The sequence below is a fragment of the Girardinichthys multiradiatus genome, chromosome 12, assembly GCF_021462225.1.
Source record: "Girardinichthys multiradiatus isolate DD_20200921_A chromosome 12, DD_fGirMul_XY1, whole genome shotgun sequence".
In the NCBI taxonomy this organism is placed as follows: Eukaryota; Metazoa; Chordata; class Actinopteri; order Cyprinodontiformes; family Goodeidae; genus Girardinichthys; species Girardinichthys multiradiatus.
In genome coordinates, this window is record NC_061805.1 from 46,685,019 (window position 1) to 46,708,750 (window position 23,732).

Sequence of the window (23,732 nt, forward strand, 5' to 3'; positions counted from 1 at the left end):
TATTTCCTTTTAAATACTAGGGGGAAGATTTAGTTTACATCCAAATATCTTCAGCTCAGAGACTCAATCGTTGTGGTGTGTCCTCAGTAACAACCATTTACTCTCTAAAAATTAACTAATCAATTATGTAGTGCTGCTGCCTGTGAGGAAGCAGTCGATGCTGAGCAGTTTTCCTTTTTTTATCTGTTAGTCCATCAGCCTCATTGAAAGAGGAAACCCATCACGGAGTCTGGAGAATGTTTGCCGCTGGGCTTTTGTGCAGCAGAAAGGCGACACTGATCACGCCGAACACCACGACCATGCAATTTTCCTCACCCGCCAAGGCTTCGGCCCCACCGGCATGCAGGGTAAGGAAGGCCCCACAGGACTGAGCATGGCATGATTCAAATCAGAATGTTTTTATGAGCCTGCAGTATTTTGTGTTGCTCTTTGATACTAATCTGAACACAGCAATGGAATCATCTGAAAGAAGTTATAGAAAATATTTATGATATTTGTGTTTTTGAGGGTTAAACTTTATTTTAAAAGCTTTAAATATGTACATTTTGTATTTCATTTTTGACAAACTTCTTATTTGCATTTCTGTGTACAGATCAGGCAATGTAATTTTTAATGCAAAAGTGCTGTAAGTGTTCAGTATGACTAGAAAAGCTCTACATAAGTGCACTCCATGTACCATTTAAAATGTTCTATTTGCCTTGCTATAGGACGTCAAAGCATAGATCCATCCTGCTTTGTATTCACAGTTCAGACTGGTTCCATCCATGGAGTCTGTCAGTTTCTTGATCTGTTGGCAATCAACATTTTGTGCAACTCTGCTCATGAAGCTGTATTATTTTCCTTTATTTTAAACCCTGTTGCCTGTTGTTTTGTCAGGTAAGGAAGGCAACATATCATCACTCTTTTATCTTTAAGAAATGTGCTGGCTAGCTACACAGTGGAGATATTTGTTCTATGCGATGGATCATTGTCCTGTTTGAGTATTAGTCTTGAAAGATGCAGAACTTTTTTCTATACAACTGCCTGAAGAAATAGTCTTTTAAAAATTGGCAACAGGTTTAAGAGTTGATTTTCCCTTAGGCTTTCCCTTCAACCCTTAAAGGTCCAGCCAGCTCATCTTTGGTAATATCAGCTCCTACTAGTACCCCACCTCCACCTTGCTGGCATCTGGTTAAAATTGGAGCTCTGTACTCCTACTTATCCAGGGCAAGGCCTTTCCATCTAGTCCGTCAACAATCAGTCTGACCACATCAGTCGATTAAACCTTTGAAAAATCTGTCTTCAGATATTTCTTGGCCTAATTTTGACGTTTCAGTTTAGGATTCTTCCTCAGTCGTGATCAAGTTTCAGCCTTTTCAGCTGGTGACACACTGCCAAAATAGACATTATACATGTCTAAACGTGATAAAATTCTGCATACCATAACGTCTTTGAAGTATGTATGCACTTATGTTCTAAATAGTACATGTTAATTGGGATCAATGGTAGGTTTGGGTACAATACTTATACTAGATTAGCTTTTTTTTTTTTTTTTTAATTTAAAGATCATCTGACAGTCAGGAAATGGAATTGCAAAGGTATACATGGTGTATGCATGGAGAAAAGTCAGTTCCTGACTTTTCAGAGTCAATCTATTTTGGCCCAATTTGCCTGAGGTAAAGAAGCTACCTGATAAACAACCACACCTTTTAAATAAGGAGTTGACCTTCTTAGGCCACACTTTGTCTTAGTACACATGACCTGAAGTATGGATTTGCATTGTGAATTTACCAAATAATCACATTTTGGGAACAAGACCACTTTCTAAACCACGCATGGTCCAATCACACACACCTCAGTATAAAATGGACAAATTCTGTTGGTTCTACTTGTAGAATCCTTGCACCCTTCTTCTCCCTTTTTATCTTCAATTATATATATTTTTTTTTTTACATAGAAAGATTCAGGCTTGTTCAGCTCACATGAAAAGCTGCACCTTTTTTTTAATCTTGTTCTGTGTTAGCAAATCAAGAAGAAACTTGAATACACCTTGTCACCTTAGTACTCATTTACAGGTATATCTGAACAAAACTAAAATATCACGAAACGGATTTTTTTACTCATTTCAGAATATGAAACTCATACATGGATTCATTACACAAGGGTTTAAGTATGTCAAGCCATAATGTTATCTAACTTTGATCGTTATGACTTACAGATGATGAAAGCCCAATAATTCAGTGCCTTGGAAAAGTAGAATATAGTGAAAAGGTTAAATATTGGATATTCATGGTGTCACACCCTAATTAACGGAATAATCTCAAAACAACTTCAAACGTTTCCGGAGCCTCTCAGTCTGGGTCAGCTGGCGACACAATCATGGGGAAGATTGCTGACTTGACAGATGTCCAGAAGACTGTCACTCCCTCCACAAGGAGGGTAAGACACAAAGCTAGTTGTTCATAGAGTGCTGTATTTAAGCATAGTCATAGAAAGTTTAGTGGAAGAAAAAGATGCACCAGCCACAGGGATCACCTCAATCTTGTGAGGACTGTCAACCAAAATCAGTTCAAGAATTTGGGGGAGCTTCACAAAGAGTGAATTAAGGCTGGAGTCAGTGCTTTCAGGGCCACTAGGAGCAGACAAATTCTACACATGGGGTACAAGCATCTTACCAGGGCTGAGGAAGAAAAATTACTGGGTTGTTGCTCAGTGGTCCAAATAGTCATATTGTCAGCTGGCATCACAAGCAATATCCTTTGCTGCTTTGTGGAAAACAACTTGAGTCATATGCGCCACCTTGTGAGTGCAGCAACACAAGTGTTGGTTAATGACAAAAAACTCTTTTTCTAAAAAAAAAAAAAAGAGCCCTTCAAGTTACATCTACTAAAACAGGAAGGCAGTACCATATATGTATGATGATGTAGGGTATGTAACAGTCTGGAAATTGCTTGAAGTAATCATAAAACAGAAATTTTTTTAGATTTAAAAAAAGCCTTTATTTATTTTGATATCAAGATTATTTAAATGGAGTTTGTAATTGCTGAGAAAAACTCAATTAGATGTGGGCGTCTTATTTCGTTCGCTAATATATTGTAGTGAGTTGTTGGGAGGAATGTGCTAATTCATTCCAGTGCACATTAGAGTAACAATGCGGGTCACAGCCTTAGTGTTTTAGGTTACTGTTTTTATAACATCTGGCCATGTTTGTCTTCTTTTTACGATTTTACAAATTTCTCTATTTTAGTCATTCCAGTAAATACTGGAAGCCTGAATGTTTGTACCATAATGAGTTGGAAATAAGCAGCTTTGCGCTGCTTATATTGATAATTAGCTCTTCTTCTTAGCACACAACTCACTCTTTTATTACCACTGCCTTGTAGCAGCAATGTATCACAGCCAGCTGCACTCAAAACACATTTATAGATCAAATGGATTTGTTTGAACCCGTTGAATAAAAAGTTTAGTTCAAACTTGATTCCCAACCCACAATTTCTGTTTTTTTTGAGGGGGTTCACCAATTTTTTTAGATAAAGTAAATGGGATGATCAAATAAACTGTTCTGTATAAAACTGCTTAGTCTTAATTCATCGCGTTTTTTGTTTTTATCTTTGTTTTCAGATTTATTGAATACATTGCCAACAAACAATATTTTTCAATTATTCAGACAGATAATCCCCCCACCCCCCGTTGCTTTCTTTCTTTAGGAGCTTGTCTTCGAATCATTCAAATAACCTTTATCTGTTGCTTAGAACGACAACTGAACTGAGTCGCTTCCACAAAGAAACAGAAAAATCCAGCCAATGTTTAAAATAGATCTATATCCACTTTTCACTGCACATAAGGCAAGCACTGCAATCTAGCCAATCAATGTAGATGAAGACATTGTGTTTGACTGAAATAACATTTATATATCCTTGGTTATGACTTTGAAAACTGAAGCAACTTACTTAAATGAAACTTTGATTCAAAATTACTATTTTATGTGGGCTTGTTTATTGTTTACTATAAATCATCCGACTTCCAATGTTTCTTTTCAGTCTAAATTAGAGGGTGACACGGAAGTGGATTTTCTCTCCTGTCCCATCCCGCTCCTACAGAAAAATGTCTTGTCCCATCCCAATCCCAGGCCAGCATAACGAAAAAAATCCTGTCCCGTCCCACTCCTGATAAATTGACTCCCACTCCCATCCCGCTCCCATTTAGAACGACTCCCACTCCTGTGCCACTCCCATTTTTGTTTTCTTCATTTAGTCTTTTGACAATTTCTTTCTTTGAAGGACCAGTTAGGTCCCTGTTTTTAGTTGTAGTAAAAGCCAGTTAAAGTAAAAAGAATAATAATGTAGAAATAATAAAATATGAAACAAGGAAACAGACCATGCCTATCTTAGCTGAATAAACAAAATTTACATAGTTGTATTTTACTTATTTATTAAGTGATTGTTTCCTTTGAACAATGACATCACTTTTATGTTTCAAGTTGCTGGAACGAAAGAAAAATGCACCTAGCAAGAGAACTGTACTCGGTGAACAAAAGTGCAAAAAGGCCTTACCTTAACAATTTAGAAACTGTACCTCAATGGTTCACAGCCCTGGTCCTCAGGGACCCCTTCCCTGCAGGTTTTAGATGTGTGTCTGCTCCAGAACACCTGATTTAAATTCTGACATGACCTCCTATACAGGCATCAAGAATGGAGGGTCAAACTGGACACAATTAATACAATAAAATCATCATTAAATAAATAAATGTTGTGAATGTCCCATAAGTGAAGTAAATGTAACATGAAAGAAATGTAACATTGAATGTGCCATTAAATTAAAGGTACCATTTATTTATTTAATACATCATTAGAAACAATAAATGTACCATTATATCATGAAATTGACTATTATGCAATTAAATGTGCCACTGAATAATTAAGTATAATTTTAAAGACGACATGACGTAATTAGTGGTACACTTAATATTTAATGATGTATTAAATAAATTGTACATTTAATGGTACATTAAATTTTTTTCTATTTCACAACATATTTATTTAATATCTTCCCTTGATGAAGCCTTTCAACGAGGTCCGCGAGGAGACATGGGGGAATTTTTTCTCTTTTGTGTCCCCACGCAATAGTCTTTGCGTTATTTCGTAATACTTTGTGGGTTAGTTTCCAAACCAGATAACTGCAAAATTGAAACAAACACTACACCCGTTTTGAGATTTATTGAGTTTTATTTTGAAATCAGCCTTAAATAAAATTATCTTCAAATCAGATTAAAAGACAGTTTTTATCCACAAGCTGTCAAACAAACTACTGAACTCTGGACAATAAAACTGCAGGAAACCACATCTGTGACACTTTGATTCCTTATTACTGCTGCATGATGTGTACTTTTTTTTTTGTACGCCATTAGTGTTTTTGTTTTTATCGTGATTTGAACGGTTCTTCTTATCCTAAGCATTTCATCGCATTGTTTACTGCGTGTTAACCTGCATATAACAAATAAACCATATCAATGCCATATCAGTGTTTGTTTTATGAGCAGTTTGTCATCTGTGCTGCTGTTCCAAAATGCCGAACGCAAAAGTAATACATTTCCCCATGTCCCCTCACGGGCTTCCGTACCTTACCTCTTAAATCTTTAGTGCACATGCAGCAATTTTGTTGGTCAGATGAGACTTGACACATGTTGGTACTTTTGGTTTGACGAATGAAGAGATGCTGCGCTGATTTAATCCAGAATCTGCCTTACAAGTGTCCCTTAATCACTGGTGAACTTGATTACAACTAAACACGTTTTACAAGCAGCAGACTGCGTGTTAACACCGCTACATTCAACTCTCCTGAAGTTCGGTAATATTTGCGACTTTCCTGTCAGCTCTATGAGTTTAATAGATAAGTCTTTACTTCTGACTTTACGTTGCAAATCCAATTTTAACACGTCCAGTTCTCCACCTGCGTTTGTTCCCTCCATTCTGAACGCAGGTGGAAAACATCGAGCAGAAGCACTGTTGGCTTGTGGGTCGTGTAGTTCGTTTGACTCGCATTATAGTATAGGCTTCTTGGAAAAAAACTACACAACGGCGGCATCGATTCAAGTTTTTTTTTCTTAACGTTTATAACAAAGTCTCAGTTTTACATTTCCAAAGACAATTGATCCAAGTTTGTTTTCCCTCCTATTGGTTAGCTCCCGCTCCCGTCTGCTCCCGTTCATTTTTTATCCTGTACCGTCCCAATCACGTGATCTTTACTGATGCTGTCTCCCATCCCGCGGGATTCCCGTGACCCGTGGGACTCCTAAAAAAATGTCAGCTTCTAGTCTAAATGTCTTTGAGATGCATACACAGAATATAAACAGAGAAAGCAGTTTGTCACTTTTGTCCACTATTAAAGTTATTAACTACATTTTCTGGTTTCACAGTGTAATGGTTTTATGTGGCATAGTGCTCTGTGGGCACATTATGACTTTTCCAGACAGAAAGAAGCATTGAACACTTTAAATATGAGCGATTCAACAGAGAAGTTTTTTTTTTTATAAGCTACTTATGTCATGGTGCTATCTTAGTATCATGTGAAAGGGGCCTAATCATCAGCAGTTAGCATGATAGTAAGAACATTTATAAATTTGAATTGAAACAGCAAAACTGTTTTAATGTAACAGGATGTTCAACCATATTGTAAAGCTAAGTGCATAAAATTGTTAAATATCTATAAATAGAAAACATTCATCTATTTTTCTGAATAAACTATGAGTTCTTCATTTTGCTAAATAAAATATTGTACATATAAACTTGTCCAGTTGATTCACTGATTAAAAATGTATTTAGGACACTGCAATCTTTTGTAAATTTGTTGTATTTTTAACAAGAACTTCTGCAGGACACCCAGAGGTGTCCCAGATGAGCCTATTTAAGCATTGTATTTGGCAGTCTTTGCATTTATTGTATTGTATTAAGATTACACTGTATTCACTGTCATAATCCCCATCTCAGTTGACTTACTGATGCCTTGATCCCAGAGTCTCCTGTGACTAGTTGTTCCACAGATGCTCCAAATCCGAGCTTTTGAGATAATTTCCAAACAGAAGAGCCATAAACAAGCAGAAGAACAAAAGAGTAGAGGTCAAGCAATTTTATGAGGCTGACAAAAAGCCTGAGAAAATTGAGGTACTGCAAGCAGCATCTCGTCTTTGGTCTCACGAAAAAGGTGATCTTTGCACCCATCCCAGCTGTCCTGTGTAATATTTTTTATTTTGTTTTTGGTTCAGTTATATTTAGTTTCAGGCTGCTGTGGTGGCGTAGGGAGGAATAATAACTGATGACCTGACCACTCCTCACCTAAAAAAGGTGTAGCTTTATAAATTTATCTGATGCAATGTGAATCTGCCTAAACAGCCTTAAAAGTCTTAAATTTAATCGGTTTGTAAAGTTCTGATTTGTGAAATCGCAACCTCATATTAACAAATGGCACAATGCTACATGTTTTTCAGCAGAGTGCATTTTTTCCATCCACCTCTGTGTTTTCTGCATTGCAGAAATAATGGGGCCGTATAAATTCCATGTTTAATCAGGTTTACATAATGCTTTTGCCTTCAGGAATGGACAACATTTTAATTCCTGAGATAATTTTGAGCATCTACTAAAACAACATATTCCAATTTAAGAAGATTTAAATGCTTTACAAGGTTTTCTCCGAACGGACCCTGGCATAAAGGGGGAGAGGTTTTCCAAAAAACTTGCTAATTAAATAATTAAAACAGCAACTCCTTCCAAAGTGTACTTTGTCATTGTAATGGAAACCACATACATGAGGGAAGGAAAGGTTAAGCTTTAAAGAAAAAGTTGTTTGGAGCACTGGGTGGTGACAGAAGAATGACAGCAGCTCCATGCCATTAAAGGAAATAAATGCACAAAGAGAAACGGAACAAATTCCATCAGAGATGCAAGCTAAGATTCAATCTTAAGCACAGTTTTGAAAAAGGAGTGTAGTTTTGACACTTTAGTGTTTTTATTAGTCTACATTTCGCAGTAAATGTTTTTATTCCACCATCAGCAACCAGGCAAGTGTTGCTGTGTGACAACAACACTACTGCAACACAGAGACAAACACTGACTCACATCGGCATCCTTAGCGTGTAAAAGTTTAATGATTCTATAAAAACAGACAAATGAAGCCATCTCCTTGGTTTTATTAACATAGATACATCTGGGTTCACTCATTTTTAAGTTGTCCAATGGAAAGACAATATTAAAAGAAAAATATCACTACTCATTTTCAGCAAAGCTCGTCAACATAAAAGACTAATCACAAATGGAGAGTCTGCCTAAAAATGTCACCTCGTATTTATATGTCATGTGTTGTTATTTTTAGACTTTTTGATTTTCAGTTTGGTTTAAGCCTTTAGTTCATGGTAGTATTATTCATTTCTATGTTCAAATTTGAGAGATATGTTAGCAAGCAGAATAAAACCATAGCAAAGGAGATAAGGACATACCTGAAAGATGAAAAGAGTGATTACAGTTTCTAATGGACCACTGAAGCATAAAACCTCCTATCTAAAAACTGGTGATGGCTTTGCTTTCCACACGTTTTTTTATTAAGCTGCTTTTCTGTCACAATGTAGGGTGGTATTTTATTGGAGACAGAATGGATTAAAGCGGACCTACATGTTCTTATCTTTCATGAAATCTGCCAATCAGAAAGTCCTCCACATAGGGGGTTTTGTATTTTGGCTGTACCAAATTTAGGTATCGATGTATAACACAAAAGACACCAAAAAAGACTTGCAGACCTAACAGACCGGCACTCTAGCCAGGAATTTAAAAGTGCTCTTTGGAAACCCAGTCTACCTGGTATTTGCAGCAGTGGTGAATGATGACTTTTGACAAAAAATATCCAATTCAAAATAGGGTTGGACAGTATCAGTGTGTTTTAATACCACCAGGCCTTTCTAAAAAGTACTTGGGTATATGGTAATGCCTAGATGATTTTCTGATGTATTATCAGATTAGCTTTTTAACCCTTTTTTCTAACATTTTTTTAACCTTACTTTCTTTAAGATGAAATGCAAAGTTGTTTAACGTCACATCCCACAATAAAGTCACTTAAGCAACAAAAACAGAAATACAAGTGAACTATAATTTCTTATCGTTATAGTAATATCAAATTATGCAAACTTTCTAACAGTGGACCAGTTCCCAACATGTGCATGGAGCAGACAGATAGATTTATTCTGCATTATTCACAGTATCCAGTTAGTGTTGCTTTTGCTTCACACCCTGTGTGATTCTGTCTCCATTTCATCGTGTTTTTATTTTTCACTCCTGACTGTATTGTGTTGCATATACAACAGCTAGCAGACTAGCACGCCTAAATCTGGGGAATGAACTGCAGGATTTTGCCTAAAAACTATTTCAAATTGACATCTGTCTTTCAATAGACATAAATTATAAATATAACCATAAAATGTTGAATTTACCAAACACGTTTTCAGAGTAGAGACATGCAGAAATCTTTTGGGACCTGTATTAATCTAATAGCATTAGTAAAATAGAAATTTTTTAGCAGTCTTACTTAACATTTATCATCCAAATCTTTGTGAGGAATGTCCAGAAAGAAGTGCTTATGTTTAATCACGATAATATCACGGAAGGTTTATCGAATTGACAGTAAAAATCATAGCGGTATGTGATATTGTTTGTAATATGTATTTAGGCAATAAATAAAGATAATAATATTCTCACAAAACTTGACAGCACCAATTAATGAACCACAAATGTCCAAAATCAGGAAACTATTCAAAGGACAAATTTGTTTTAATGCACTTAACTTTACAAAATGGTTGAGAGTTCTGTTAAACTAAAAGGTTTCCGTTTTTTTAGTGCAAATGTAATCTTTTTTTTAATGAGGTAACTACCCTATTATTGTGTTACTAGGCACCTTTCATACAAACTTAGAACTTACCAAAACATAGAAAATAGGCCAGATTGTGAATGGTCTTTCTAGAGTCTTTTAGAGGTCATCAATAATTCAGTGCACTCCTCATTGCAAATGACGGTTCTTTGACCGCTTTGAGGGAAAAACTTCTGTGATGAGACAGTGATGGTTCACTATCATGATACTAGAATACAGTACATATCTCCTGGGTGCTGCATGGAGGAGCCTGGTAGCACCAGTGGCAGCTAACCCATGATGTGTGTGTCACCTGCACCGGTGGAGATTTATCAGGATCTTGACGTTGAACTGACCATGCTGGTTTCATATGAAGGCTTGAATTATATTACACTCAAACCTGGTTGTCAGTGCTCCTAATGTCTTGGCACTTCTATGGGTATGCTCTGGCTTCAGTAAAACAGATCTCATGAAAGACAATCCACAATCTTCACGGTAATAAATAGTGTTATGATCCGGCCCTTTACAGATAGAGATCATATGCACTAGACAACCGACTGGGGAGAAATGAACACGCTTCCAAATTGTGTCCAGACTCAGATGTGCTGGTTGCTGAGAAGCTGAAGGAAGGTATATGTTTTTCAAAGAATGATTGCTATGTCTGTCACTACTACCATGTATGCTTTGCATGACAGTATCCTACTCCCAGCTATTATGTCTTAGACTGTTTTTGGGTCATCTTTGCACAGCCTGCATCTTGGGTTTTATTTTTTGCAATAGACCCCTGCCTCTGTTATTCCTGTGCTGCTATGGTCAGTGCCTCTTTGCTATCCTTCAGTCCAGTTGTTGGGGCCATCCATTTTGGTCGCACATTTTGACACACGCAGCTCAACAGACGTCGCAGCTCTGACGTCACTGGGAGCATAAACCGGCTGAGATGGAGAGTTTCGGTGCCATTTCCCACCTGTCTCACACGACAGTGCAACGGAGGCGCATATCTGGAGAGACAAGAGCTCGCAGGTGAACTTTTGCTTCACAAGGCCATTCCCGGAAGAGCGTGAAAGCTGGAAAATCTGTCTGATACGAGAAGATCAGCAGATTTATTCATGCCAATCGAAGACCACGCCACACCCGGCGCAGGTGAAACCCACATTGGGTTTAATTCCAAGGAGATGAATTTCCCTCCTTGTGATTCAGTCGACTAACGGTTTTAATTTTCCCTTCCTGGACGGATGAGAAGTTACCGGTGTTTTTTTTCTTGATTTGATCACGGATGCGTGATCCCCCCCCCCCCTTTCCCCCCCCTTCTTTTCTTCAGATCTGATCCATCCTCAACTGGTGAAGAGAAGAAATCAAGCAGCCATTTTAAAGCAGCCACTTCCTCAGTCTAGCAGTGAGACATGTCATGGAGAGCTTTTTTTTTTTTGCCATTTTTGTTCTCTTTTGGTCCTCTGATTGCACATTGAGTTTCTGATGCCTGAGACATTCACTTAGCAGTATGCCATTGTGGGCCATTTTGCTGAAGTAGCCCAGGATCTTTGCTGTTTTATCCTGGCTAGTGCAAAATCATCAAAATCTCTCAATCCTTTCTTCCTCCTGCAGGATTTTTGAGAAATGCTTAAAACTCGGCGTGGAAACCTTCATGCTGATAGGGGAAAGTTTTAGTTTGATTCTGTAAAAAACACTTTGAAGTGCTTCACTGAATCTTCACTTTTTTATCTTTCATGTCTAAAATCAGAGCAGGTAGGCATTACTGTACGTATAGTATGCCTTTCATAACAGCACACGCTTTTATCCTCCTCTTTCTTCTTCTCTTTTGCAACCTTTGTAAATGACAGCATTCTGTTTAAATGAGGATTTATTAGACTCCCTCTGCCTTGACTCTTCCTGCCATATATGAAAAAGGACAGTGTCTTCTTCAGCCTGTTTTATGGCAAGTTATGCATCCATTTTCCACTAAGCAGAAGAGAACCGAAACATGTTTGACAGCTGCACGGTCATATCCTGGGTTCTGCAACTTTTCCCTGTTCCTTGTGGGTATTCGCTGTAATAGAGTTTAAAGCTGCATCAAAACATTTTAAATACATGGCTACATCTGTTCAGTCCCTCTTCTTCTGCTTGCACAGTGGGATTGCTTCTTGAGTCCATTATGTGTTAATGAAAGCTTATGAACCATTTTAGCCACAATTTAAATCATTTTGGAAAGCATAAATACAGAAGATGACGGTGGCTGTCACACCTTTAATATTTTCCCATGGTTTGTCAAGAACCTTATTCTCTAATAAGATGGCAAATTTGGCTTCCTTGCGATAATGGGAAGGATACTCAGCTCGTTATCTCGGGACAACAAAAGTCGTTATCTCATGAAAAAGAGATAATTGCCCAGGAGCTAAAGAAGGGATCAGTGTTTTTTTTTTCCCTATATCTGGATTTTTCCTTCAGTATCTTTGGGTTTTGGTCCAGTTAGGCCTTGTTTCATTTCTGCACACCTATCCACATGTAAACTAATACATACTAAATCACCTTTAATAGATAAATCCCTCATTCTTATCAGAAACCCTTATTGCAGGCTTGCTCAAAAGCTCCAAAATGAGAAAATAGTCCAAAAACAGACCTCACTGCAGTTTTCATTTAGATTTGCTCCAGAACCAGTAAGAAGATAATACAATTTAATTTCTGAGCAGCAGACTAGAGACAGAATAGAATAGAATAGGCACTTTTTCCAATAAATGGGATGTTTTTCTGTGTGTAAGTAAACATTCTTTGACATTGGCTTCTTAACAAAAATTGTATCTCCATCTAAATATAATTTTAAAACACACTAACATTTTACTTATGTATTTTACTTACAGACAATATAGTAACAATAATTATAACATAATCAACATCCTCTGCATCTCATGGATTCACAACGTTGTCCGGTTTCAGAGAAATCTTATAATAAATTCATGATCAATTAAAATATCTCACAAGAGAAACATGAAAGGGGTTAACTCTTTAGGATTGGGATCTGTTTTGTTTGTTTAGAAATATAATTGCTATTGATATGAAGAAGTTCATTTAAAACCTAATTAAGAAAACATTACCCATAAGTAGTTTCCTGTTATGCTGCAAACTTCCTTTCAGGGAGACAGGTTTTCATTTCATTTGGCTTTCAGACACATGGATTTAACTCTTTGTTTTCAGGACATTTAGTTGCTGAACAAAACAGATGAGAAGTTATCCTGTAACATTTCTCCTTTTGGAACATCATCAGTATAAAACAAACTGGTGTTCTGATCAGAGTTGTTTACTTATTAAAACAAATTCTTGATTAAAAGAAGACCGAAATCAAAATGGCCACATGTAGGAGTTTTTGAGCAAGATTAAAATACATTTTTCCAAAAGAATGTTGGTAGATTAATCTGTTGCATTCATAGTAGTATGAATTATGTGGTCTACAAGGGATACCAAATGTACCACAATTACATCTGTGTGTGGGTCAGCACAGACAGCTCTGCAGAACCACAATCATGACTTAACTGTATAGAGCCAAAGAGGTATATTAGCTCAATCTAAATTGACTTTTCCTAGACAAACAGGCCACCCAAAGCTCTATTGTACTAGAACCACTTTCACCCAGCTGCACTCACAAACGCACCCGTTCTTCAATATGAAGACTGGTAGGTTTTAGCTGGTGCCTTGCCCATCTACATGTGCCAAGGTTAAGTGAAACAAACCTAAAAGCATAGATTTCGTTTGAAATTTCCTGATTCTCACTGACTTGGAAGCTCAGCATTACAGTTATTGCATACTAAGAGGTGGGGAAAGTGAAACGGGTTGTTCAGAAGACCCAAAATTAGAGCCGGACACAACTGATGAGTTTTAAAAGATTTATTAATCTTTCTGGAAGGCGTTCGGCAGGAAACCACCAGCGGTAGGCACAGGAACCTCTTTTCAGAATCCGTGAGAGGATCAAGAAACTGACTTTCGGTTCCTCAGTGTGATCGTCAGGAGGCAGCAGGGCAATGTCACACTGGCTGTCAGGTTTGCAAACCCAGTGACTGAGCAGAAGGTGGTGGTCAGGGGACAGAACAGGGTCAGAGCCGGGAGGACAGAATCAGGCGACAGGATCCAAGGGAGAGGCTTGAATTGTGGGTCGGGGCACAGAAGTGAGGTCATGAATGGGGGGGCAGATTCAGGCATACACATCCAAGGGTTAGGCAGAGAGGGTTGGTCAGTAGGCAGAAGCAAGGTCGTTTGTCCAGAAAGCAGAAGCCAATGAAGTATCTAACGAGGGCAAGGCAGAGCAGGGAAACCATGAATAAAAACGAGATCAGATCAGGCAGAGAGGCAAGGAAGAAAGGCCGCTGGATACTACTCACACAAAGGCTTTCAAAAATCTAGTAGTGGTTGTCTGTCAGAGAGCTGTATATAAAGGCAGGAGCACAGGTGGAGCAGATGAGGAATAATTAGGGAGCTGGTTGGGAAGGAGCAGGTGAAACCAATCCTCCTAAAAGCTTCAGCCCAGAGCAGGCAGACAGATGTGATGCAGACAACCAGTGCAGAATCATAACAGAAAGCAATGATAAAAATAGCAGAAGAAACATTTCTCATTGTTGAGCTTAATTCTAAAAACGTGTTGGGTGATTTAATGGTATTACTTTATTGACTTTTAAAAATCTAGAAGAATTTTTGCACAATTCTAGTCAACAAATCAAAGTTAAATGACTTTCCTCATGATTTTATAACTAAAAACACACTTTATACCTTATATACTTTATCGCTTTAGTTGTAAGTAAATGTCAGGTTGCTTAAAGCTTTTATTTCCCCGTATTCAAGAGAAAAACACATAAAAGTTTAAGGACATTTGTTCTGGAGGCTTGTAGATAAACATATTTGTATTTTGTTTATTCTACTTCTCCACCTTCTGTACTACATCGGTTTAGACTTCAAATCTATTGGGGGAAACAAATTAGCAGGTCTTTTATTGTAACTGAAATCAATCAAATATAACAATCCTCACACCGGGCAGCTTTAATTTTCTTCTATTCCTTCAAGGACATCAAGACATGGTTGGTTTTATGGCTTCCTGGAGATGCTACAAGTCAGAACAGAATTACTTCAGAGCTGTCTGGGAAAAACATCATGCAGTCAGGACTTTATAGTCTTCCCTTGAGCTATCATTAGACTTTCACAAGTTTAGAGCCTCACTGGAAGCAAAATATCATTAAGCTCCTCTGTTTCTGTGTGTGACATGTTTTGAAATTGAATCATTTACACAGATCGATTTAAACAGACCAACTTACTCAATTTCAGCCTGCTGGCAGCGAACAGACGGTAAGGATCTAATAGGAACAAAGGGTGCACATTTTGGGATTTTCTAAAATGTATCAAGTGCGGTTGTTTTGTTTTCAGTTTTTCTGTTTAAAATTGTACATTCATAATTTTGTAATAATTTAAAGACCTTCTGTAATACTACTAAAAAAAAGTTTGATTAAAATCTTTTTCATTACCCCAGTAAATTTTCCTTTTCAGTTCTGTTTGAGCTTTTAACCTATGATATTAATGTCAATTTCATGTCCGTTATAGGAAAATGGATAAAAAGAAAAAAGAGGCAAAGTGAAACCAAGTATCAATACATGACAGAATGTCCACCCAAGAAGTGTGTCAGTCTAAAGGTGAATCCATAAGATGAAGATTATAAGGAGATTTGTACAGTGGAAAGAAGGAAGTCAGGAGAAATATTCTGAGAGAGCAGTAGCTAGAAGGCTGAACAAACCGGCACTGTACCCAGTACTTTAAAAGCGCTCTGTAGCAAGCCCAGTCTACCTGTAGTTTATCACTGTGGTGAATGACTGCATGTGGGAAGAACTGTAATTAAAAAAACAAAATTTTCTGTCTGGCGAAGCTACATTCAGATAAGCATTTTAATTTCTCCACAGTTCAGCTTGTTGGCATTGTTACTCTGATGCACAGAGGCTAGCACATTCCCCCAAAAAACTGTGTATCCAGGACATTATGTTAGCAAATCATGCAGTGATTGTGTGAAACATAGAAACAGTAAATAGAAGCAGTTGAATGTCTTGCTTTTTACACCTCATCTGTTTCAACTTCTGCAATAAAACAATGGCGCTATCAAACAGTTATTCAGGCAGTGCAGTCCGTCACATCATCCAGACTCTAGAAATCCATCTGCAGTTAGCTTACAAAATGTTTAGCCCTAAAAATTACTTCAAGTTAATGTTACACATGTGGGGGTTGGAGGGAAAGTCAAAATGTAGACAGATAATCTGTTGTTCATTTCGGACACTGGGAAAAAGTGTCAAGCAGTTATCACACAGGAGAACATTTTGGAGAGAGTGAATTATAAATCTATTGAACGAAGCAATATGTGAGCGTCAGCAGATGTTTTTTAGTCACAGAGGACACACAAAAGACTTCAGTAAGTTAAACTTTAAGCTCACAAATTACACCTGCCATCGAACTTCATGGTCTGGCTGCTTTCACCTGGAGCTGTAATAGTCATGGCATGAATTATCCAGTGTCCTTTTCTTCAGTTCTCTGTTGCTGCTTCCATTGAAGCCAAGATTCCTGTCATTTCATCATCCTGGGGTGAAAGTGTTATGAAAGAAGACAGTCTCTTGATGGGTGCGGAGAAATCTACAGCCTCGGCCTGTTTGCATTCTCCCGGGTTAAGCCCTATTCTTTTCTGTGTTGACAACATGCAATCACACAATTGTTTACTGGAAACATTTTTTTTTTTTTCAAGGAAACTACTTTTTAAATTTACAGGCGGATATGCTTGGTGTTTCAGATGACACACCATGTGCTAGGTCTATAAAATATATTTGTTTACTAAGATGCTCTTCTCCAAAAAATGAAAAACACTGCTAAGATGGTTTGGAAACAGCTGTTGTACAATGAAATATAACATTCCTCCAAGAGCCAGATATGTTAATAGTAGATATAATGTGGTCCAGACCATAATAACCTGGAAATACAGTTCTTTTCTTAATGCAAACTTGCCTTCACATATCACAGTTTTCTAGAAAGCTTTGACAGTTCTGTGTTCACACAATCCCAGGATGGAAAGGCATCACCAATGAGCTTAGAGAGCAGCTGTTGCTGCTAATCAATCAGAGAAGGGGTTTAAGCTAATTTCCAAACAATTTAAAGTACATCATTCTACAGTAGGAAGGACTTCACCAATGCAAAGCAATTAGGATAGATGGAAACTGTGAAAAATTACATTGAGGTCTTGGATCACAAAGAGAGCAAACAGGCTATAGCCTCAAGGTAAAAAATAGCAGCACATGGATAAAAATATTCTTAGTGTGTATTATTAAACAACAGCATAATGGATTATTTAGCAGGATATTAATTATTGAACAAAATCTACAAAGTGCTTAATTACAAAGGCAAAGAAGTTCATGAAGTGAAACCATCAAAATGAAACCATGTAGTCGCAGGAAATGACAGCATGATGTTTCACTGCAGTAAAGCTGTCAACATTCTCCAAAGACTTTGTACTGAGAAGAAACTTAAAAGCACAAGTGTCTGGAGGTTGGGATGGATAGTTAAGAGCAAAAAGACATTCAAAACACTTCAGAATGATGTGAAGCAGTCTCAAGTTGGGTTTTCTAGTCGTATCAAAGACTGAAAAGGACGTAAGGAATAAAAAACAAGACGACATAACTGAAAGGAAGGCATGGAATTGAAAAAGTTATATTTACAAAAAGGGACATAAGTTAGCTATACAATCAATGCATTAGCGTGAATAAAGGTTTTTACTGGCTCTAAAGCTGCTTTGCTGGCTCTGATACTGAGGACTGAGAATATTTCAATTGAGTAATAAAGATATAATACTAGGAGATCTTCAAGAGGAAAATGTATTCCACATCATCAGAAAAGTATAGTTTCATATAAAAGTCCCTTTAGAAGAACAATGACAAAAAGGTCTCATTTAAAAACACTAAGAATGAATGAAAAGATAAAGGCAATGCAGGTTTGTATGGCGTCATTCTTACACAGGATAATGTAGACTACCTTACTGGAAAAATCTAGGGAACAGAGATTAAAAAAAGCATGAACTATTTATTCTAATTACCTGATGGATTTGAGTCACGGCTTAAATTTCTTTGATAACTCTTCATAAAGAACTTAGCCATTCAAATACTTCTTTAGGTTTGGGGAAAGGAGTTTTTTATCTTGGAGCTCTGACATAAACCGTAAATTGGAGATAGGTTGGCACCAGGCACCGATTGAACTCTTGAAGTGACAAGAAGCTGTTTATTACTGAAGCAACTGCAATATGGAAAACATACTTACAAAATGCCACTTACTCCAGGTTGGAGCTCTCTTTCCTCTCTGGGAAGATAGGAAGAAAAAGCCATATGTGAATTATTTTTAATATGTGAAAGAACATTTAGTTTTTTGAACAAATATGTTTATTTCACATAAAAAATAAGTCAGAGAAAATACCAAAGTTTGCTGAAAATTCAAATTATATAAACAAGGTGCAGCAAACGACTCCTGATTATCCTCTTGTCTCATGATTGTCTGCAGTATCCTGAGATTCAGTGGTGCAGTAATGCCCCTTCCCAGATTATAAAAACTACATTTTCCTTTTGTTTATGGAGCTACATCTGGAACAAAGCTGCAGCAGAGGAAGGTGTTACTGCAGCCTTTTTATCCTGAAACTCAAGTCGTTCATTTAGACAATTAGTTTTAGCAATTTCTTTTCCAGTTGCGGCAAAGGAATCAACGGATCTCTGTAACTTCATCCAGACTTTTTAAGATTAAACCATCAAGGGGATGGTATTCGGAACCAGAACTCCCCTCTGTTTGCTACCCAAAGACCAGGTTTTATGCGGTTTGGTTTATCATTCCTTAGCAGCATGGAAAGAGTCACAACTTTCCTTGCTGCATCTCTGACCAGTGCAGCTTGTGGACCTTGATCTTCTTCATCTTGAGCCATGGGTAGCTGTTGTCATGCCTTATGGGATATGAAGTATGACTGATGTAAGCACTGTAGAACTGTACCGAAGACCAGGTGTGGTCTGATGGTTTTGAGCTTGACAGGTCTTCTCTAAATGATATAAGCTAAGATGCTCAAAGCAAAGCACATGCTGAATTACAATAACTTCCTTTCACAGTTCAGGTACCGAAGCTGCAAAATCGCCCCGGACCATCACACCATCACTACTGCTCCCTATAAGGGATGGGTTAAATGCAGAAGACAAATTTTGTTGTGATGTACATGTGCAATGACCAATAAAGATGATGATTATTATTATTATTATTACCATGTTTGACTGTTAAGACGTTCTTACCTAAAATGCTGTGTTAGTTTTATACTGGATGTTACTGAGCTACAAACCTTCCAGAAAGTTCAGTTTTTATCTTGCCAGTCAATAGAATATGTTCCCAAAGGTTTTGGAGATCATCCAGATGTTTTTTGGCATGTGATTCGGGCGGGATTGGTGTTCTTTTAACTGCTGACCAGCTTTTTGTATGTTTTCAACCATATTTTATGACTTCAAGTCTTTGAGGTTGGAAGGCCATATTGCCATCACCCTAATCTCTGAGTTAATTTTTTCGCCAGTTCCATGAATCGGAGTACAAGTCAGAATGAAGTTGGTGGGAAACTCTGAAGTTCCCTTAGCCCATTTACTTCTGTTTTGCTTTCCATTTTTCTTTGATATCTTCTTTTTCTTACTAATACACTTTTTTCTAATGTCTGGTTTAAGTATTTTTTGCATTCCGGTGTCTTGATAGAAAAGACAAATAGCTTTAGACTGTTTTAAATAAAAATGATTCCTCTAACAGAGAGGTCAATATTAGAAACAGTTTGTTAAAATATCATTCATTATTTATGTTCAGCAAATTGATTTTTTTCAGACAACAATGTACTCTATTATAAGTGGGTTTTTTGTTTTGCTATTAAGACATTAAAATAATCTACTTCTGTTAATTATTTGCGTTTTAACCAATAGTTTTTTTGAAAAGTATTATGGACTATGTGGTCCAAGTCGGCATTTAGGCTGAATGCTTATGAAGGATCATATTTTCTTGATATTGATGTTTATTATCTTAGGAGCCTAAAGACCATAAAAAAAACCAATGCCTCGCAGGGAATGTGCAACCCCCTTGAGGAGTGTTGTTGATTATGGTGTTGATGATCAATATGTTGGTGTAGTTATTGATATTGCATGAATTCCCTTTACCACCATGACACAAAACTGAGGCATGGTCAATGTACGTACCTCTGGGCTTAACAGTTGGAAAAGTGTTGAGCATTCAAATTTGGCACCATTTCTCTTTATATATATCTGATATTTCTTTTTTTTTTTTTTTTTTCCTTTATGGCTCAATGTGTCATTTTTTGATATAATAAAGGCATAATAAACTTGCAATTATAAACACATAAAGTCCAGAACTCAAATGATTTTTTTATTATTAATTTATTTAATCTGGAAACACCCATTGAGGTTTAAAATCTGAAGGAGCAGCGGCGGCTCTACTTCGAGCTCCTCCGGGATGGCCGAACTCCTCACCCTATCTCTAAGGGAGTGCCTGCGGAGGAAGCTCATTTTAGCCGCTTGTATCCGGGTTGTCCTTCTTTCGGTCATGATCCAAAGGTCATGCCCATAGGTGAGGGTAGGAATGTAGACCGACTGGTAAATTGAAAGCCTCGCTTTTTGGCTCAGCGCTCTCTTCACCACAATGGACCGCTGCAGCGTCCGCATTGCAATTTCTTTTCTCCGTGCTAAGAGTCCTGCAATGCTTACCTGTCTCATGCGCTCATTATCTCATGTACCATCAAAATCCTGATGCACACATGACTCATGTAACACACACTCTACCCAAATTGAAAAAAAGACACTCTGATCTGGCCTACTTTAGGAAAGTTATTATTTCCCTGGTTTTCAGAGATCTGGGTCCCATGGTGGTAAGATATTTAAATCTTTTAGGGTTTCAGTAAAAGAAAAATCACTTGGGAAAAAAATCTGATTTTAATACACAGTGGTGCTGGTTGTTTTCTATTCAACGTAACTAGGACACTGTAATGAAGTATATTTTAGATATTTTCACATTTCCATTTTATTTACAAGACATCTACTTCCTCCCTGGTACATATAAAGTTTAACTTGGTTTATTTTATAGTATTTTATGTTGGTGATCATAAAGCTATGGTGATTGGTGATTTATCTGCTCTGCAATTTCCTCGATTACCATCAAAATGCTTCTGGTGCTAGAGTTGTATAAGTTCTTAATGTTTCGAGCAATTGCTGGAAGCAGGCTACCATTCATCTTTGATATTATGCTACAAAGGGCAGTTGTCAAATTTGCTAGCCTATATACTTCCTTTCTTTATTAAAGTGCATTATTTCCCGTGTGAAGCCCGCAGGCCACCCCTCTGACATCATCACTCCGTGGATTCTAAGGGAGGTTTTTCTACCCATGCTGCTTTATTTCTCACCATTTTCACTCGCTGTTTAACTTCTAGTGTGAAGCCAAAAACCTCAAACACATTTGCTGTGCAGCCCTTGCTGGTAAAAAGTTGCATCTGACCCTACTGTGATGTCAAATGGTACCTGTCTCTTCTAAAGTGCTGCCATTCCCTGGGGGCTTAACAGTGATCTGTTGTTGGAATCCTGTTTTTTTTTTTTTTGTATTATTCTTGCCATCATCTTTTATTCATACGTTCTCTTACATATTTATGCAGTCGATTGTCAGGTTTATCTTCCTTTCTTTATTATGAGGCTATGGACGTATGGAGCTGGGTGGTGCTGAATTTGTTTGAAAAAGTCAAGCTGTTTGGACCAAATGCTTCATTGTTAACCTGTTGTCCCTGGCAACAAAAAGAGAATTTGAATAACAAATTTAGCAGTCAAAATGAATACTCTCCTAAAACTGGAAAACCATGTAAATGCAGTTGCAAAGTCCTGTTTTTACCAGCTTGTTTTATAAAGAAGCAGCCTGGAGACTGAAACCTATGCTTTTATTATATTCAGGCTCAATTACTGTTTTTGACTTCCCGCATTTCTTAGACTGCTTTTTCTCGCTTACAGCAGGCTTAAAATGCTGCCTTGTGATTTTTAACAGCTTCAAGAAACCGAGAGGACATCACATTGGTTTTGGCCTTGCTTCACTGACTTTCAGTTTAGTTTTGAATTAATTTTAAGATCCTTGTATTTCTTCTTAGGTCTCTCTGCTTCATCATGTCTCTCTGAACTGATGCCACAGCAGATCACATCTTTTTAAAAGTCCACAAGACGCGCTGCAAAGGGATGGGACGGGGTGGGAGAGCTTTTGTAGCGGCGGATCCAAAACAATGGAATGCTTTGCAAGTGCAGATCATGCAGGGTCCACCACTAAAATTTTTTACTTCTCATTTAAAAATGCCTTTCTATTCCTTGGCATTTAATAGTGAGTGAGCGGTTTGATTTAACTTTATTTTTTTATAGATTTTGTTTTAATTATGTAATCCTGTTTGTTCTGCCTTAAAATTTGCTTACTGTAAAACTCTTCAGCCTTATTGTTTTAGTAGGACTTTATAAATAAATTCGTATCGGAACTTGTCGCTAAAAAAGCCTGAAAGAGGTCACAAGTTGAAAACTGTGTTCAGTGGAGACTCCTTCCGATTTTTAGTCTGAATTTTCTTACGAATTCTGTGATATAAGCAAAACAAATTGATGAGTAACAGTTGCCTTACTAATGATATATCGATTAACCAAATTCTAGTATATGATAAAAAAAAATCTATGTGAAAGACAGTATAAATGTGAAAAATGACCACATGAAGGTGTGACAGTTGGCAAACAAGGTCCTTTGGTCTGAATACCTTTTCTTCCTTAAACTTTTTCTCAGGTTACGCTCCAGTTACAGGGATGTGCCACCCAGTTCGGAGCTGCACCCTGAACCATGAAGACGGCTTCTCTTCTGCCTTTGTTGTGGCTCATGAGACTGGACATGTGTAAGTTCATCTTGACATTTCCACCTTTTTGGGCTAGGAGTTCCTACACACATTCACGCCAACATTAAAGTGACACTGTGTTATACTAGAGGGGGAATTATTGTCCTATTTTTAAGGCATCGCCTGTCTGGGAGGCTGTCAGCCCTGTTGTCTGGCTGTCAGATGACATAGGGGACCTTTGAACAGATGGACCTTAAACTCTCTGACAGAAAACAAAACTAATCAGAGGCTGTTTACTATCATCTCTCATTTACTCGTTAAAACAGGAAAGGGCTTAAAAATACCACAATATTCCAGAAAAAGAAAATTATACTCATAGTCAAAAATGGTGGAAATAGTGTTATGATCTGGGGTGCATTGCTGCTTCAGGTCTGGACTACCTTCTGTAATTGGTTCAGGCGCACCACAATGACTTGAAGGTGTTGGCTTGATCTCTAAATTGTGCAAATCCCAATCCAATAGAGCATTTGTGGGATGTGCCAGACAAACAGGTCTGATCCATGGAGGCCTCACCTTACAACTTACATTATTATTTTATGGATCTGCTGCCAGATACCACAGCGCTCCTTCAGGGGTCTGGTGGAGTCTGGCTTTAAAGGGTACGGGTTGGTCCGGCAAGAAGAGAGACCAACACACTCTCATGCTGATGGTCATAATGTTATGCCTGATCTGGGCACATTTTCTTTTCATGCTCTCTCTATTGATTAACCTCATACTGAAACTACTCCAAACAAAGATAACAGTAAAAACTGTCACATTGGCAACTAAATTGCAACAAAATGGTTTGCCAGCAACCGAATAATTCTTTTAAAGTGGGTCAGTGCATGGCATGCGTAATGAACGGGTAAATCATAAATAATTCATGTTTGCAAAACAGAGAATTGCACTTGTTTTGTTTTGATTCTCA

At 37.6% G+C, this 23,732-nt stretch overlaps 1 protein-coding gene across 5 annotated transcripts in view; it reads left to right on the plus strand.

Annotated features, from left to right (window-relative positions):
* The window catches only part of adamts3 (ADAM metallopeptidase with thrombospondin type 1 motif, 3), a 230,382-nt gene that overhangs the window by 119,481 nt on the left and 87,169 nt on the right, over nt 1-23,732 (plus strand). For all 5 annotated transcript variants that reach the window (XR_007040605.1, XM_047381322.1, XM_047381318.1 and 2 more), the window contains 2 exons: nt 191-347; nt 22,720-22,825. Coding sequence is in view for 4 of the 5 variants with exons in the window: in XM_047381322.1 (XP_047237278.1) it covers nt 191-347; nt 22,720-22,825 (263 nt within the window). In the remaining variant the exon portion in view is untranslated. The remainder of the gene's footprint in view (nt 1-190; nt 348-22,719; nt 22,826-23,732) is intronic.